We start from the raw sequence: 17,131 nt of genomic DNA on the forward strand, positions 1-17,131 counted from the left end.
GTAGGGGATTGAGCTCGAGCTAGCTCGAATAAAGGCTCTTTTGCTTTTGCATCGGACTCGGCTCCCTAGTGGTCTTTGGGGATCACGAAATCTGGGCATAACAATTACATCTCATTTGTTTTTCCTGCACAACAGCTTTCAGATAAGATGGTTATTATCATTTGCATTTCACTGAAGAGGAAACTGGGGCTCCCCAAAGTTAAGAAGCCAACCATACATACAGTTAGTAAATGATCTTTTGGGCTCCAAGCCTGTGTTCCTGGCGCTAAAGGGAAATGAGGACTGCTGAGCTAGTTCCAGGCACCTTTAAAAGGACCTTTCCTGGGACGGAATCAGCAGGATTTCGAAAGCTCTTCTCCCTTCCCAGCTTTCATTCAGTTCCTATCTCTCTTTTTTCACTTTGTTGTCCTTTCCCCGCTTCTACTTCCAACATTGATGACATATGTGAACTGGAATGAGGAAAACATCATAATTTTGAAAGATAAGAAACAAGAGGGAAGTTGTTCCGTTCCTCACCATAAAAATCCCACTGAACTGACAGGATTTTAGTGTCACTGCCTCCCTCAAGGTCTCCCCAAGTATTTCCCACTGATTTCTCTTACTCTCCTCAATTCCTACAGCATTTATGGCCTAAACTAAACTGCTAGAACATCTTATGTATGACCTACTTGCTAAATTGGACATATTTCAATGTATACATTTCTGATAATAAGTAATTTATCAGATTTCACCTTTTGAAAACTCATGAAGAGCTCTGTCCTTTCTCAAAGGCTCTCCTTCGGTATCCTTCCCAATTGCCTTTCCAAATGGGTCCTGAGCCTGAATTGAGTCAAAAATCAATCATTTTAAGATCTATAACCTAGTTGTATCCATGCCATGCAACTGATATGGTGTCTATGTTAATTTCTTGGTTTTGACAATGTATTGTGGTTATGTAAAATGTTATCACTGGGAAAAGCTAGGTGATGGGTACACAAGGACTCTCTGTACTGTTTGGTAACTCTGGCAATTTTTTAAAAAATATTTCAAGATACAAATTTGTAAAAATCAGTCATCCTGCTGGAACATAAACTATCACTAGGTGATTTCTAATTATAAGTCGTAAATGTCCAACAAAACACCAAGGTCCCTGAAGACAAGGCCAATGATGTAGTTCTCTGGACTTCCCCACAAATATTGACATTATTGATGGGAGAATAGAGACAGCAGAAGAGTTGGGAACATAACAGTAATGTCACAAACATTTGTAAATTGGTAAATGGGAGACATAAGAAATCATGGGTTAAATTGGAAGACTCAGGATATTCAGACTCATGGTTGCTATGCTCCTGATTTCACCTCTTTTGGGACACTGTAGAAAAATAAATTCAAGATATAAAATATCTTGAATGGAAAAATGTCCCAGACATTGGAACAGATAACCATTACTCATACTACCATGCGTGGTTGAGTCTTCCTTTAAAACCTCTAAGTCAACAAGTGTTGCCAAATGACTAGGAAGCTGGCTCAGTTGTTAGATTTAGTTGTAATTTATGGGATTCTTAATGCACAAAAAAGTCAAATACTTTTCAGACAAATAAATATTCACAATTTTTTATTCTTGCTTTTTAAATTTTTGGCCTCGCCTCTTAAATTACTGCCCAGTCACATAAAACAAAAGAGACCTTTTTCATGTATTTTTAAAACCAGGAAATGCATCATTGAGAAAAAGATATCTTTTTACCCCCCGACAGTGGAAACTTATGAACTTTTCTCAATACTACAGTTCTGTCTACACAGAACTACATTGCAATGTCTACACCATTGCATAAGTTTTATATATGACAACACCAAAGAGCAATTTAAAATCATTTTTCCAAATCATTGTTCCAAAAGAACAACTTCCTTTCTTTAATTTGGTTCTATATTAGCCTTAACTTGATAAAGTGGAGCTTGGTGTTAATTAAAAGTTGAAGGTTATGGGTTCAATTCCTATGCGGTCTGCTTAGTTTCTCTCAGTAGAAAATTTGGTACCATGGTCTTAGGTTAAACGTTTAATTCTCAGACACTTAACACTGCAGTTTATTTAGCTCAATCCACACCTACCATTGCCAAACATCTCATCTTAAAACCAAAGCCCAGCATGTCGCAGTTGTTAAGACATACACTTTTTTTTTTTAACAAAAGTTACCAGACCATGGGAGTGAAAAATTTGAATTGTAAGGAACCTCAGAAAAACCTCACATTTGCTCTGCCCCATAGAGTATTTTTGGCTCACTTAATCCACTCCAATATAGATGTTAGCCTCATGAGGGCAGACAGCCCATCTGTCTTATTTACCATTGTATCACCAGTACTCATCACAGTGCCTGACACTCAGTGTTTCTTACAAGCTATTGGAGAAGAGCTATGTGCATTTACAAAGCTGAAAGCACCTATTTCAAATGGAAATTAAGTACTTAGCAAACTTAATACAATGGTTCCCAAAATGTGGTCCCCAGACCAGCATCATTAGCATCATCTGGGAACATGTTAGAAATCAGAAATACAAATTCTCTGGCTCTACTACAGACCTACCGAACCAGAACCTGTGAGGATGGGGTCCTGAAACGTGTGTTAACAAGCTCTCCCTGTGATTCTGGGGTAGGCTAAAGTTTGATATCTACTGGTATAATCCAGTGAAGAAAATCTCTTCCCAAACTCAGTTGTGATTTGCAGCAGCAGTCCCGAAGCACATAAATTCAGCCACTTCAGTACAGAAATGTACATACAGATCCTGGATGAGTCTCTGAAAAACAACTTTCTGTATCGAATAGATATCTGGACCAATAAAAATTGATCACTGGTATGCACTTTATAGAGCTATGTACCTTGAATCTTAAGATAAGAATGTGAGACAGAAACAAGAAATGCTAAACAAAATACTAAATGAGGGATCATCACTGTAAGACTTCCTCCCAGATCACCCTTTTTAAGGCAAATCTTAACAGAATTTATTTAATGAACATGGAAATAATGTGATATGCTGGTAATGTCCCCATATCTTTGTTTTTCTTTACTGGCTGTAAATTATCCAAAGAACTCCCTGGGATTCTCAATCATTTCAATGAGCTAAATAATACCAAAGTGGAAAATTCTATGATTCAAGCAGAGCATCAAGGCCCATAATGTTCCAAGACCAACATATTTCTAGATGACAGAAAATAGAAAAGAATGATACATATACTAGACACAAATTCTCCCGACAGGCCAGAATAGATTAAATCTAACAAAACCATATTTAAGAGGATGAAAATAAACTTCTACACCTGGGGGTTAACCATACACAAACTATAGGTTTGGGAAGATTTCACTCAGCAACAGCACATATTTTTTAAAAAGACAACTTCATTTGCAGTAATGTCCCCATGAGCCAACACTACATCCACTGTCACGCGGAAAGCAACAAATGACCTAGGATGTCTTAGCAAAAGCAGGGTAGGCAGTCACAGATTCACAGTCCTGCTCTGATCTGGCCTGGAGGTCCCACATCTGACACGTCTGCATTCGCTTCCAGCCCCCACACTTTCTGGAGTGCACAGATCAAGTGGAACCGCCGCCGGTATGGTGCTGGGATTAGAAACCACACTCTGTAGGGCAAATGAAGTAACTAAGAGTAACCAGACTGTGGAAGAGAAAAGCCAGCATGGGTCCAGGCACGCTAGTTATCTGCAAATGTGTTAAGGGCTGTCAGATGGAAGAGGGATTTAAAATGTCTCCTGTCACTCTGAGAGTAAGCTTAAAGTCAACAAGTAGAAGCTAATGAACCCCTTTTGGCTCCAAAGGTAAAGTAACAATCAGGAAGAGCTGTTGTGATAGTTTCATGTGCCAATTTGGCTGGCCCAAAGCAGTGCCCAGTTATTTAATCAAACATTACCTTAGGAGTAACTGTGAAGGTATTTCGTAGATGTGGTTAACATCTACAGTCAGTTGACCTTAAGGAGATTAGCTTTAATAACGTGGGTGGGCCTCATTCAATTACTGGAAGGCCATTAGTGCAAAAACCAAGGCTTCCAGGGTGAAAGAAATTCTGCCACAAGACTGCAACATTAACTCCTGCCTGAGTTTCCAGCCTGCTAGCTTGCTCTACAGATTTCAGTCTTGCCAGCATACATACATACATACATACATACATACATACATCGTGTATGGGTGTATGTGTATGCTCTTGTCCTATTGGTTCTGTTTCTCTGGAACACTGACTGACAGCTGTCCAAGGGAAAAATAGTCTACGTCCAATCATACTGAGTTCCTATCACTGGAGATTTTCAAGTGCAGGTGAAGAAACTACTTTGGTTATAACAAGGAGACCATTAAAATATATGCCTTTCAGTAAAATTATCAACCATGTATAGAACACGTAGTCTAACTCAATTTGTTCATTTTACTGACGATCCAGTCTGTGTCAAATACTGTGTGAGGGTCTAGGGATATAATGATGAGCAGATATATCTACTGTTCTCCCTTTTGGGAATGTAGATGTATCCTATACCATGTACAAATACTCTAGAACACAAAGTTGACTCAACAGATGTTTGTTGGATGAATGACTGAATGAATGAGAAAAAATATACTTTAAGATTAAAAGGAAATATGGAGATACATATATTTATATGTTATTTGAGAAACCTTTCTACCAAAATATTTAAACTTTTATCCTTTAATAAGGACAAGATTCGATCATCAAAAAAATTCTATAACATGTCATGCTTCCTTCTCCAATAAGGCATAAGTCTGAATTATTTTCTTAAGCTCTCCTCCCATCTTGACTTCTTACATACCGATCTTTAAAAAATCTCAACTCAGTACTTACTCATTTCACATATTTGAAAGGGCAAGTTACTTAAGGCATAGAAACTGCTACATCTGAATAGTCTGTAATGTTATGTAGTTGGTGGAGAAACATTAACAGTCAACTGCTGAATGGAGCATGTTCGTGTGGCCTCCAGCAATGGACAGCTAGAGAATTCACCATCCTGCTTGTCCAAACAGAAATGTTAAGGATCATAGAGGAAGAACTGCATGGACTTTGATAACAAGAGCATCACTGGATTAAGACCAAATTCAGATCACACTTGTGATTTTTCAAAGTACCTTCAAAGCCTATCCTACCTGCCTTGTTATATCAATCAATAAGCAAGCAAATGTATATTTCATTTGACAGATGAATAATAAAAGACATGAGCAGGATGAAGCTGAAGTTTAAACCCAATCCTTTCAGTCAGTAGAGTTGAGTGCCTTTTTACAAATAATTAGATCAGGGGCGCCTGGGTGGCTCAGTCCATTAAGCGTCTGACTTCGGCTCAGGTCATGATCTCACGGTCTGTGAGTTCGAGCCCCGCGTCGGGCTCTGTGCTGGCAGCTCAGAGCCTGGTGCCCATTTCAGATTCTGTGTCTCCCTCTCTCTCTGCCCCTCCCCTGTTCATGCTCTGTCTCTCTCTGTCTCAAAAATAAATAAACGTTAAAAAAAAAATTAAAAAAAAAATAAAAATAATTAGATCATATTGACAGGACATAGTGTAAAATATGCTTTTGATAACAATGAAAAATTTATTCTTTAGCAGAGGATGACTCATTAGTTTTCTTACACTTGATCCAATGCTATAAGAAACGAAATACTATATTACAGAGGAACTTTCTTACATATACGATTGTTAAGAATCTTACAGGTGGCCATACTGATTGGTAACACACCCAGGAGTCCCAGAAGGCTTTGCTATTCACTGGTTATTTATTGATAACTGAAAGTTTCTTATAAACACAAAATTCACCAGGTTTTAACAAGGTCCATTTTATAAAATCCTAACGATCATCTCATTTCCTAACATAAGGTGTTCCAAAGAATGTGGAAAAGAATGGTGTGATACCAAATGAACACATTTATTTGCAAACTTGCAAGAGTCATAAACTAGGGACTCTAGACTTGGCTGTGCACCAAGAAGTTGGGTGATCTATGTAACAACCTCTCTCTCATATGTATATACAGGAGCTTTACGTATTTGCTTACTCCATGCTGAAATTACCTTTTCAGACTGCTCTGTCTCTATAATGTAACTGCTTTCATTTTTAATGGGATGGAAGAAATTATGGCTGTTTTTCTGAAACCACATCAATTTTCAAAGGCAGCTGTAGCAACAGAGATGCGTTTGCACTGGAATTTTGGCTTCAAGGACAGTACCACTTTGAAAATTTGGCTGATTTCCCTAAACCCATAAGTTGGAGAAATACCAGGAATAAAAAGGGGAATTACATGGATGATTTACAATTTTCTTCACTCCCTTTCCTTAAAGTTAGTCCTTGTCAGTTGCCAAGAAAACAAAAATGGGACCAAACAACAACTGACAATTAACTACAGGAAACTATTTTGATGAATAAATTACCTGTCAGTTAAAAATAAAGGATACCCAAATTCTAATAATATATTCCAATAGAAAAAAGAAAGGACAGAGATTATGTCCTTTTGGCTTTGAAAACCAGGTCTTGATTTTTTTATTTTGTTTTGTTTTGCCAGTATTGTTTCTTGCCTAATTATATTTTCCTTAGGAAAAGTCTAAGAATTGGTCATTGCCAACCTACAACATGTTTAACCACCCACCCATTAACAACCGATTTTGCTTTTAATTTTTTTCTTTCCTTTTCATGTTTTCTTTTCTTTTCTTTTCTTTTTCTAAGCCCTCACCACTCCTCATCCTTGCTTTTTCTTTCTGGGTGTACAACAAAGGTCATCGTGACTTACAGCTTGCACAGAGGTATGACTTTTACACATATCCAACAGGTGTGCACCTGGGATTTGAAAATACCCTTTTGTTCCTCTTGGGGTGGAAGAAACAAATGAAAATCAACTCATCTAGGCTGATTGTCTCTTCTCGCTTTTCTCTCTTTGCAAGTAAAGGTAGTATAAATGCTTGAAAGCCAAGGTAACCATATGATTACATTCATGGCAGGAAAACAGCTAGTTTTCTAGCCTCATCCAAACTTGTCTCAATGCCAACTTCCTCCCGTGGGCCCGGTCCTTTAAGAAACACTTATTTCAGGGGTGGGAAGGAGGGGACGGTGGGTGATGGGCATTGAGGAGGGCACCTGTTGGGATGAGCACTGGGCGTTGCATGGAAACCAATTTGACAATAAATTTCATGTTAAAAAAATCATAAGATAAAATAAAAAACAATTATTTATCTAACCACCAACTAAACAAGGAACCAATGGACCTCATTTCTGACAATCTTTCAAATTCAAGAACCACCTAGGAAAGGCTTTTTGGTATGCCCATGCACACACACACGTATATACCCTTGTGTCTAGTGTTCATGTACATACACTTGTGTTTGCACCAACCCGAAACATAATCTGTCCCTCTTCTTGTTCAGACAAATTTTTAAAGAAAATTTACCATCAAGATTATACAATTTTAAAACGAGAGTGACCAAGAACTTGAAGAGCTGGTTGAGAAATACGTAAAAAGTGTGGGACAGGACCATTCTCAGTGGTCGCTCACTTTCATGTGATGTGCACAGCCGAGGTCATTTCCTAGACTTGTGGTTTCATATTGGACCTGGAGCTTACGTGTTATTGAAGCCACAGGTCAACTTGCTCTATCCTCCCAGGGAGTCCACTTTGGTCACTGTTTGGTGGGGGGTGTCATTTTTATATTCAAACAAACATGGATATATTATGGAGCAACATTGAATTTTGCATATATTTTGTATAATTTATAAAGCGCGCAAAATAATTACATGATTGTCATGAGATGCTTACATACTCCAAATCACCCAGATCTTTCTCTTCCTCTTTTATTTATTTATTTATTTTTTTAATGTTTATTCATTTTTGAGAGACGGAGAGAGAGCACGAGCAGGGGAAGGGCAGAGAGAGAGGTAGACACAAAATCCAAAGCAGGCTCCAGGCTCTGAGCTGTCAGCACAGAGGCTGATACGAGGCTTGAATCCACGAACTGTAAGATAATGACCTGAGCCCAAGTCAGATGCTTAACTGACAGCCACCAGGCACTCTTTCTTCTTTTAATAGTACTTTGAACACAACGTTCAAAAAGCATCATACTACCCCATTAAGTCTGAATGAAGGGAACGAACTGGCATTATAGCTACATACAGAGAAAAGGTTCTAAAATGCCAAAGGTAGGTTCTATAGCATAAGGAAACTGACCTAGCCAGGATGCTATTGATATTGCTGTTTTCATTTAACGTATGTGAAATCTCATGAACATACCCCAGCCGTAAAGCATACATATTATGTTAAAGCAGTATTTGGTACTTTCTGGAAGAGTCATATTTAAAATCAGAATTGTCCTTGCCCCACTGAAAAATAAAATGACAAAAGTTTTTCAAAAAAATTTTTTTAATTGAGAGACAGAGAGGAGCAAACAAGAACAAGGAAACAAGGAAAAAGAGGGAAAAATAGATCACTTCTCTTTGTGCCAAGGAAAAATATATCACAAGCTCGTTTGTGTTTAGCACTCAATTTATAGCCCAGCAATCTGAATCTCCGAACTTAAGCCTTCACGGATGAGTGCCCCAAGTGGCTTTTGAATTAGAGGATAGCATTACTCAATTTGAGGCTAGCCCTTTCAGGAAATATATTTAGCTACGGCACGCAATATTTCAATTCTAAAATGAGAATGTCAACTGTGAAACTAAGTTTAAAATTTTTGTTGTTTTTCTCTCAGCTCCTCCCACACTTTACTATGAATTTGAATAATATGAATCCAGGAAGCATTTAAGTAAATATGGTGTGCATTCTAGGTTTTATGGCAGGCATTACTGCTTTGATCACTCGGAGCCTATCAAATTATAGGCTGACACACACAAGTGAAGAAATCTACGTCCCACATGCCATGTTATTAGAGTTCTACCCTCAGCCAGTGAAGGGGCATGTCTACCCCGCTGGGGTAAGAGAAGATACAATGGGCTGGGAAAAGGACCCTCTGCCATCTGCATCATCCCCCACAGTGCTCACCATGCTGAACCAGCAAGCAAGCTCTCAGAACTGCAAGGTAAAATCAGACGGAAGAGAAAAGAATCCTCCCAATACAAGACCATGTATATACTCTGTATATAAAAATACACACACACACACACACACACACACACACACATTCCTCACGTTTTATCAGTTCTCCTTAGTAATTAACAAATTACTAAATTTTGCCTGTGCTAATACTTCTATGGTCAACCTGTCAACCAAAAAGTTCTGGTTAAGGTCAAATTCTGTTTTAAACATAGAGGGCCTATCCATTACCTGGGCTTAGGAAGCTGCCTACCACATACCAGAAGTACTTTCAAATTTAAGGTGTAAATTTATTGATGACACAAACATATTTTTGGCTGTTCTTCCAAGATATAAGACACAAGAAGTAGATATGATCACCAGTAGTCAAACTGTAACTGACATTAGCCAGACTTTGAATTCAAGAGAAAGAGACACCGGCATCCGGGTGGCTCAGTGGGTTAAGCATCCAACTTCAGCTCCGATCATGATCTCATGGCTCCTGAGTCCAGCCCCACATCACGCTTGCCGCTGTTAGTGACAGAGTCACTTCTGGATCCTCTGTCTCTCTCTGCCCCTCCCCCATTTGCACGCTTTCTCTCTCTCTTTCAAGAATAAATAAACATTAAAAAAAGAGAAAGAGACAGAGAAGCTGTGTGTGTGTGTGTGTGTGTGTGTGTGTGTGTGTGTGTGTAGGGTGTGCAGAGTAGCAATACAGAGTTCCTGTCTTATACGCTTTCCGACTTTTACTGAAAACCAAAATACCCACTTGAATGTAAATGCATCTTCGACAGTATGTTTTCTCTAGAAAACTTAACAAATTAAAATCAGTATGCCTCAAAAAGCTATAATATTATAAGCTAATACTGGAGCACTTACTATGTGCCAGGTGCTGTTCTAAAAGATTTGCATGTAATGACTCATTCAATCCTAACAATGACTCTTTGAGATTGGCACTATTATATCCTTTTTATAGTTGAGGGACTTAACTTGCCAAAGTTGCCATGTTCACCCCGATGATAAAGTATAGAATTGGAAGTCAAACCTGACTTGTCGATTATCAAGTAGACAACATGTCTTGCTTATCCCAAATTCTAACTTGGTAGTGAGTATGGGGAGAAGTAGATGGTACAGGTAAGACTTGAAGCCTCTGATGCAATGAACACAGACCCAAGTCAAATCAGAGATGCTCTATTTTTACCCTTCCAAGATCGCAAGCTGGCTCCCCTAAGAATCCTTCCCCTGCTGGGTGTCTGGAGAGAAACAGATCATTGAGCCCATGGGAAGATCATGACCATTTGTGGGGAGGCATCTGAGAAAATGAGAAGCTGCTGTGACACTCTAGCAGGCATAACGTCTTACAGACTTAAAAAACAACTTATAGAATGATACAGATTATAGGATAGAAAAGTGACCATGTGGTACAACAACTAGGCAAAGACATCAGACATTCACATTAACAAAAAATTAGAATAAACGTGAGTTTAACATTGCTACAGTCAGATTCCAGAGTTGATGGATACAAAGCACTCTGTAACTGTTTTCACTGAACTGTGAGAAAAGGTCTCAGTACTGTCTCCCATGCACAAGTCAAATTAGTATCACCTTTTAAATGTGACGTGTGGTTACCAGGTCTCAGGAAAAACAGTCTAAATGTTGAAATGGGGAAACACTGTGTATAGATGACAAAAGGGCAATTGTTCAAGGCATGTAAGTCTATCACTCTCATTTTCACCTACATGAAAATAAATACAAATGGCAGAATGTATACAAGGTGGATGGAGAAACCAGTTCAAAGAACATGCATTAAGAATCACAGGACTTTAGAGTTAGAAAGGAACTTAGTGAACAAGTCCAGCTTCTGCACTTGACATAAAATAAAACCAAGGTCAGCAGAATTTGGATTGTGTGTGCAGGTGTTCTCTTCAACTATGCGGGTGAGGAATTGCCTCTAGGGAGAATGTATGGAGCAAGAAGATAAGAGGTGGGGATGCAGGACCTTGAGGTTTCTGAGAGGCGGGCTGATGAAGAGCAGCCTAGGAAGGCAGTTGGTTAGGGACAATGAAGAGGTAGAACGAAACCCAAGAAGTGTGAGGTTGCGACAGCCTGAGACAGAAGGAGTTTTAGGAAAGAATACGTGGTTGTGTTGAACGGCAGGAAGAGTTCTAAGAAGACCAGAACCGGGAAATGTTCATTAGATTTGGTGGCTATTGATTAGTGGTGACCTCAGCAAAAGCAGTTTCGGAAGCATGATTGCAGTGGAAGATTGCCATGTTTTAAGCAATGAATGAGAGGTGAAAGAAAGAAGAAAGAAAGATGTCCAGTGCTTGCCCTCAGACAGTATAGATAAGAAGGGGATGGCTACACATACAGCAAGCTAGTTTCTCAACCAAATTTTAATTTTTTGCTTAACTTTTCCAACCATGTGGAGTTTATTTTGATAAATAAAAGGAGTTCTAAAACTTTCCTTCTTTTACTGCCTCTAGTAAGTTTTGAATGAATGAGTAATAAATAGGCAGCCCCAGGCCTAGACCCTTCACTCACGAAGGACTTAGGCAAGCTATTGTTGGCAGCTCTCGCCTTCCCACAGACTCCCTTCCCTTCATCCTCCACTCACTGGAACAGCTTCCTCATTCTCCAGAGCTTTCTACCAGCTACGGAAATTAGGTTCTCACGCCATCGGAAAACACTGAGGAGATTAATGGGGAGGAGTTCAACTATCTTCAATCTTGTGAAGGCTGGCAGTTTTTAAGCCTTGCCAACTATCTATTTTCTTTGCTTGGTTTCTGCCAGAGGCAAAAGTCAGCAGCAAGAAGAAAGGGTGATGGCAGAAAAGAGCACTCTTAAAAAATTAAAAGAAAAAGAAAGAGAGAGAAAGACTTAGAATAGGGAAGATTTACTGCTGAAATTAAACCAGAGAGCCAGTTAGGAAAGGGAGACTGGTCACAGAATTAAAAGCTATTTATGTTTGTTTATTTAAGATTATGTGGATTACCTATTGTATTGGACAACCCAAATGGCTCTCCCTCTACAAATATGCTCCTACTAGATATCTGTTGGAGTCATTTCCTGAAAACCAAGAGCTCCGTGTGCAAAGTCAATTATGGTTCTTTCCTCCAGTAAGAGATCAAGACAGCATGATCTGAAAAGCCATGTTGCCTTTACATTTTAGCAACATCTACTTTAGCATTGTTCTTTAATTATGAAATCTGAGATACATTTTCAAATTGGATTAGATGCATTTTCACATCCACCATTTCACCCTGAATCTTAAAGGTCTGTAAGTCTTTTCTCATGTAAGGAATAAAAAAAAAAATTCTCTGAATTACTAGTGTAAGCCACAATACGATCATTTAAATTCACTCCAGAGGCACTGGTGGCGATAGCTGTCTTGCTTGAGGTCATGCATTCTAAATTTTCTTCCCCATTTTAAAAGTGTCGGGTAGTAATGCAGTTCTGTTTCTTGAAAAGATATATTCATTCAACAAGCATGTGTTTAGCATCCAACACATGCTTGACATTGGGGTGGTTGCTGCAAATATCAAGATGAATGAGATATAAAAATGGCCCCTCCGGATCTTGTACAGAAAAAGAAGAGAAAATACGTATTTTTTCATTTCCACCATCTGATTTCTTTGGAGGTTTGTTTTATACCTTTCCTCAGAATACCACGACCTATGGTACCTCCCTTGCCTCGTGTATTATCAGCCGAGCTACTTCATCATAAATAAGCAAAAAAGTACATAAAACTTGTTACGCAAAATGAAAGTTCTAGATAAAGACAAAGAGACTTCACCTAAAAGAGCAACACATGAGACTATGAGAAATGCCGACCACCCTCCTGTCCAATCTCAGGAGGCAGTATCACCGACACACGCGTTCGTGCGCGCGCATAGACACTGCAACAACCACATCAAAAAACTTACCTGACTTGCCCACACCTGCTCTCCCAAATATTGCCAGTTTGACCTCTGCACTTTTAGCCATGCTGGGTGTTGGTAGATAATTCACTGTCGTTCCAACTAAAGAGCTGAGAAAATCTTTTCGGTTCCCGCCTTTGGATTCACCATATCATTGTAAATCTGCAATCCTTGAAAAAAAGAGATTTGGGAATTCATAAGCAACTGGAGAGAGGGCTTAGTGTTTATTAAGCATTTCCTACATGCCAGCCACCATTCACTTTATCAGCATTTTCCATTGTGATCTCCATCGCAATCCTGTGAGAGGGCTATAGCAACTGACTGCAAACTAGTCAACTAATAAACGATAGATTCAAGACCTGAATTTAGATCTCTTTGGTTCTAAAACATATACATTTTCAGACACACTAGCATAACCTGAGACATTTTTAATGAAGGCATTGTTTTTTGGTCAATAACTGATAACAAATACTTGATGTGTGTGAATACGTGTATTTACCATGTGTCTACAAATACCCAAGACACAATACACATAATGGGGGAATCACATTTGGAAGTCTTTTATTTTCCTTAGGGCTGAATAATATACATTCATATTAGTCAATCCTGTTGTAATTATTGAATTTGCACTTCAAGGTTAAATTTTAGCTCAGTTCACACTAGATCACATGATTGAGTCATGTGACAGATACACATGTTCCAGGAATTGATATATAATATCTAGTTAATATTTTTATATATTTCTGGGCACAATACCATTGGCACACAAAAGAGAAATGCCATTCCTCAACTTCTGATTCCTTTTCTAAGACAATCTTAAGTAAATTAGTTTATGGTACCATCCTAACCCTTAGGAAATGATATTATATACAACGTAAGTACATTTTATATAGATGGGTGTTTTCGGAATGACACCTAGGTTCTTAGTACCATGGAAATGTAAAGTTCGAAAGAGCCTTGGGGTCAACCAAAGTAATCCTCTAGCCATGTCAGGAATCCTTCCTTGAGATCAGACAACCATCTTGTGTCTGACTGAACACTTTCAAATACCTGGGGTCAGAGATGGTCAACGGACAGAAAGTCAACTTTTTGTTTACATTTACTCAGAACCTTTCAAGCAGCCCAGCAACTATTAGGACCCTCTGCCCCATCCTAGGCGACTACTTTCTAGGAAAATGAGACCTGGCATCTTCCCTTGTTCTTCATAAGATGCATGGTCTTGTTTGTTTTTCTCTTTGACTCTTGCCTTCTCTCTTCGCCACATGCACTTTGCTGGCACTTGCCATTTCATCACTAAAAACATGGCCTTCCATCCATCCACTACTTGCGACATGACTTGACAAGCTGACCTCGCAAAAGTTCACTGAGATTCTCCCAATTCTGTATCCGGCACTGTGGTTGTACAGCCACTGTCAGCAAGATTCACGTCTTTCACAAGAACTGCAGACTCCTTCATTCGGAACTCCTGCAATCAGTGTCTTAAACTTAAACATGACTTAACTTTCATCCTTGTTAAACTTAATCACGTTAGTGATTCATTCATTTCATCCACTCTGTCAGTCTGCAAAGATATTTTTGCAACACAAATCGGTTATCTAAACGTGTAAACTGCTCCTGGCAGCATTTTGTCATCTACAACTTTTCAAAAGAGATTCTCAAGAGAAAGAAAGAAGTGAAACTCCTTCTGGAAAAGTATTTCTACGACGGCATGAGAGTGTAATTGCCTCTTCATCATGCATCCTAGCCTTGCACCCAACAAAGTTTGTATTTGCTGATTTCCAAAGGACCAGAGCTTCCTCTGAGGGATAAAAAGGTCAACATTAACATTAGCTATTGTTTACTTCATCCCCAATAACAAACAAAATTTCTCTGTAATCATTAATAACAGCACAAAAAAAACCAGAAGCTTTAACATCTGCAATGTGTCTAAGCCCATACTTTTGGCTAAAGATAAAAGAATTTCCTTATTTGTCATTTTATATGCATTCATTAAGGGAAAGCCTTATGTTTAAAGTTCAGTGCTTCATCACAGAAGCATCACAAAAGCATAATATCTGCAGATATATAACTGTATAAATTCTACGTAAGAATGGCAAGCATTTCTTTGAAACACAGACCAAGCAAGGGTCTGTATAAACAATGATTTGTTATTTCATGCAAAACTGTTCATTTCCATGCACATAAATTCTAAGTAATTATCTATCTTATTTATACATCATGAAAGTAGTCATCAAATGTGATTTCTAAAAAATATGTAAGTCAAATACTTCATTAACTCCCAAATGACCTCAGAGATATAGGAATTGCACACAAGAAAAAAATTGTGTAGGTTAATTTTTTTCACTTATAAGGATACAGCTGCTGACTGTCAACCTATTATTTAGGAAGATCACTTAAAGAAGATGCAAACTGACATGTATGTTTCAACATTTTGGTTTTCACATAAAAATGTGAAAAGTTACATTTGACAAAAATATAAAACAAAGACAAATGTGTAAATTGGTGTATTAAGTGATCTTTTGCCAACTTCTGATGTTCAAAATAATTTATAATTCCAGACCTTCCATGACATGGACCTAAAAACGTTTGTCTTAATGTTGTTGTATAGAAATATACTGGCAGGGTCTAGAAGTTGCCATTTCCTTTTTATGTGGACAGTGCTTTACTAGGACAAAAGAACTTCTGAGTTTCTATCACTCCTAAAGCTAAAATCACACCTAGATATTTAGGAGACTAAAGGTAGAGTGATTTTCCCCCTAAACATAAAGGAACTAAAAGAAGGCTTAGAAAGAAGAAAAAGAAGCCAGCCTCCAAATCCTATGCTATTATTAATACATTTGTTGATCATTCCACAATTATGCTAAGCACATACAAACAAAAGTGGCCACCTTCCAGGAGCTTCCAGTCTGTCAAACCTGTGACATTTAGGTCACCAATAACCTGGTTTTATTTATTTCAAGAAAGGTTTCATTAATAATAAATCATTCCCAAGACTATTATTGTCAAGGTCCTTGCCTTCTACTTCTTCTTTGGGGATGGGGTGGGGTAGGGGGAACCAAGCATCTTTATAAGGTAATAGTTTTTCTAACTTCTGTATCTATCATCAAAATAAAGCACAGCTGTTTAGGCAAGCGGACTCTGGTCTTAGGAATGAGATCCTCTTCTTTAGCTCTGAAATCAAGTTTTCCTTCTCCCGCTACCAGGAATTCTCCCTCATCTTGCAACGCAGCACCCACAGCGACGAGGATAATTGTGCAAGACCCCCCCCCCCCCAACCTCGGGTATAGCTTTGCTCCAGAGCAACAGGTATCCGAGAACGATCAACAAGCCCATGGGGACGGCAGGTCACTTGCTCTCAACCTGGAGAGCAAATGCAGCCTAAATGAAAAGGGCATTCTCAGTCTCAGCTCGGAGGGCGCTGTCAAGCTCTGGGCGCCGGCGCTCACATCTGCCCTCTCAGCGAACCCCAAAGCCGCCCCGGGAAGACCCGGCGACCAGGACGACGGATCCAGAGGCCACGCGTCCTTGGGGGGCGGGGGCGGGAGTCCCAGGGGTGTGCAGGAAGTCGTTCCGTAAGAGCCACCTGGGCACGTGCGTGACACTCACCTGTTCACACTCTCCAGGCCCGGGAGAGCCGCGGTCCCCTGCAAGTTCGGAATCGGTCCCCGCGAAGCCCTCCCACGCTGCGCAGCCCAGCCTGAGGCTCGCGTTTCCGCGGCTGCGATCGCCAGTGGGAGCCGCGGCGGCGGCGGCGACTGCAAGTGCTGACGGGCCGGTGGGGGTCTCTGCGCTCGCGCTCGCCCAGACTAGCGGCCGAGGGACTGCGGCAGGACGCGAGCTCAGACCGGCCGGGGCCGCCGCTCTGCCGCCAGGATGCTGCAGTGCGGCGCGTCGGCGCCCCCTACTGGGGCCCTGGGCCGGTACCTCCCGCGACGCCGCCTCCCAGCCCAGAGGAGACACATCCGCCTTCTGCGTGCTGCATCCCAGGCTGGCTTCCCTTTCCCGGGGTCCTTCCCGGCCTCTAGGTTCTCGAAGAAGGACCTCTCCTGTAGGTTACAACTTTGCGTGTGAAAGCATCGCTACGTTGTGTTTTCCATTCCTTACTTGAAATGGTGCTCACAACATCCCTCTGAGGTATGTTTAATTATCCCCATGTTACCCAACAGGAAATTGAAAGAGGATAAATAACT

At 39.9% G+C, this 17,131-nt stretch overlaps 1 protein-coding gene across 1 annotated transcript in view; it reads right to left on the minus strand.

Moving 5' to 3' along the window:
• The window catches only part of RERG (RAS like estrogen regulated growth inhibitor), a 116,357-nt gene extending 99,672 nt beyond the window's left edge, over nucleotides 1-16,685 (minus strand). Inside the window, exons 1-2 of the mRNA XM_003988449.6 lie at nucleotides 16,548-16,685; nucleotides 12,948-13,111 (exon numbers count right to left, since the gene is read on the minus strand). Of these exons, the coding sequence (XP_003988498.1) occupies nucleotides 12,948-13,008 (61 nt within the window). The 5' untranslated portion in view covers nucleotides 13,009-13,111; nucleotides 16,548-16,685. The remainder of the gene's footprint in view (nucleotides 1-12,947; nucleotides 13,112-16,547) is intronic.
• Nucleotides 16,686-17,131: the final 446 nt, after the last annotated feature.

This window comes from Felis catus, chromosome B4 (genome assembly GCF_018350175.1).
Source record: "Felis catus isolate Fca126 chromosome B4, F.catus_Fca126_mat1.0, whole genome shotgun sequence".
In the NCBI taxonomy this organism is placed as follows: domain Eukaryota; kingdom Metazoa; phylum Chordata; class Mammalia; order Carnivora; family Felidae; genus Felis; species Felis catus.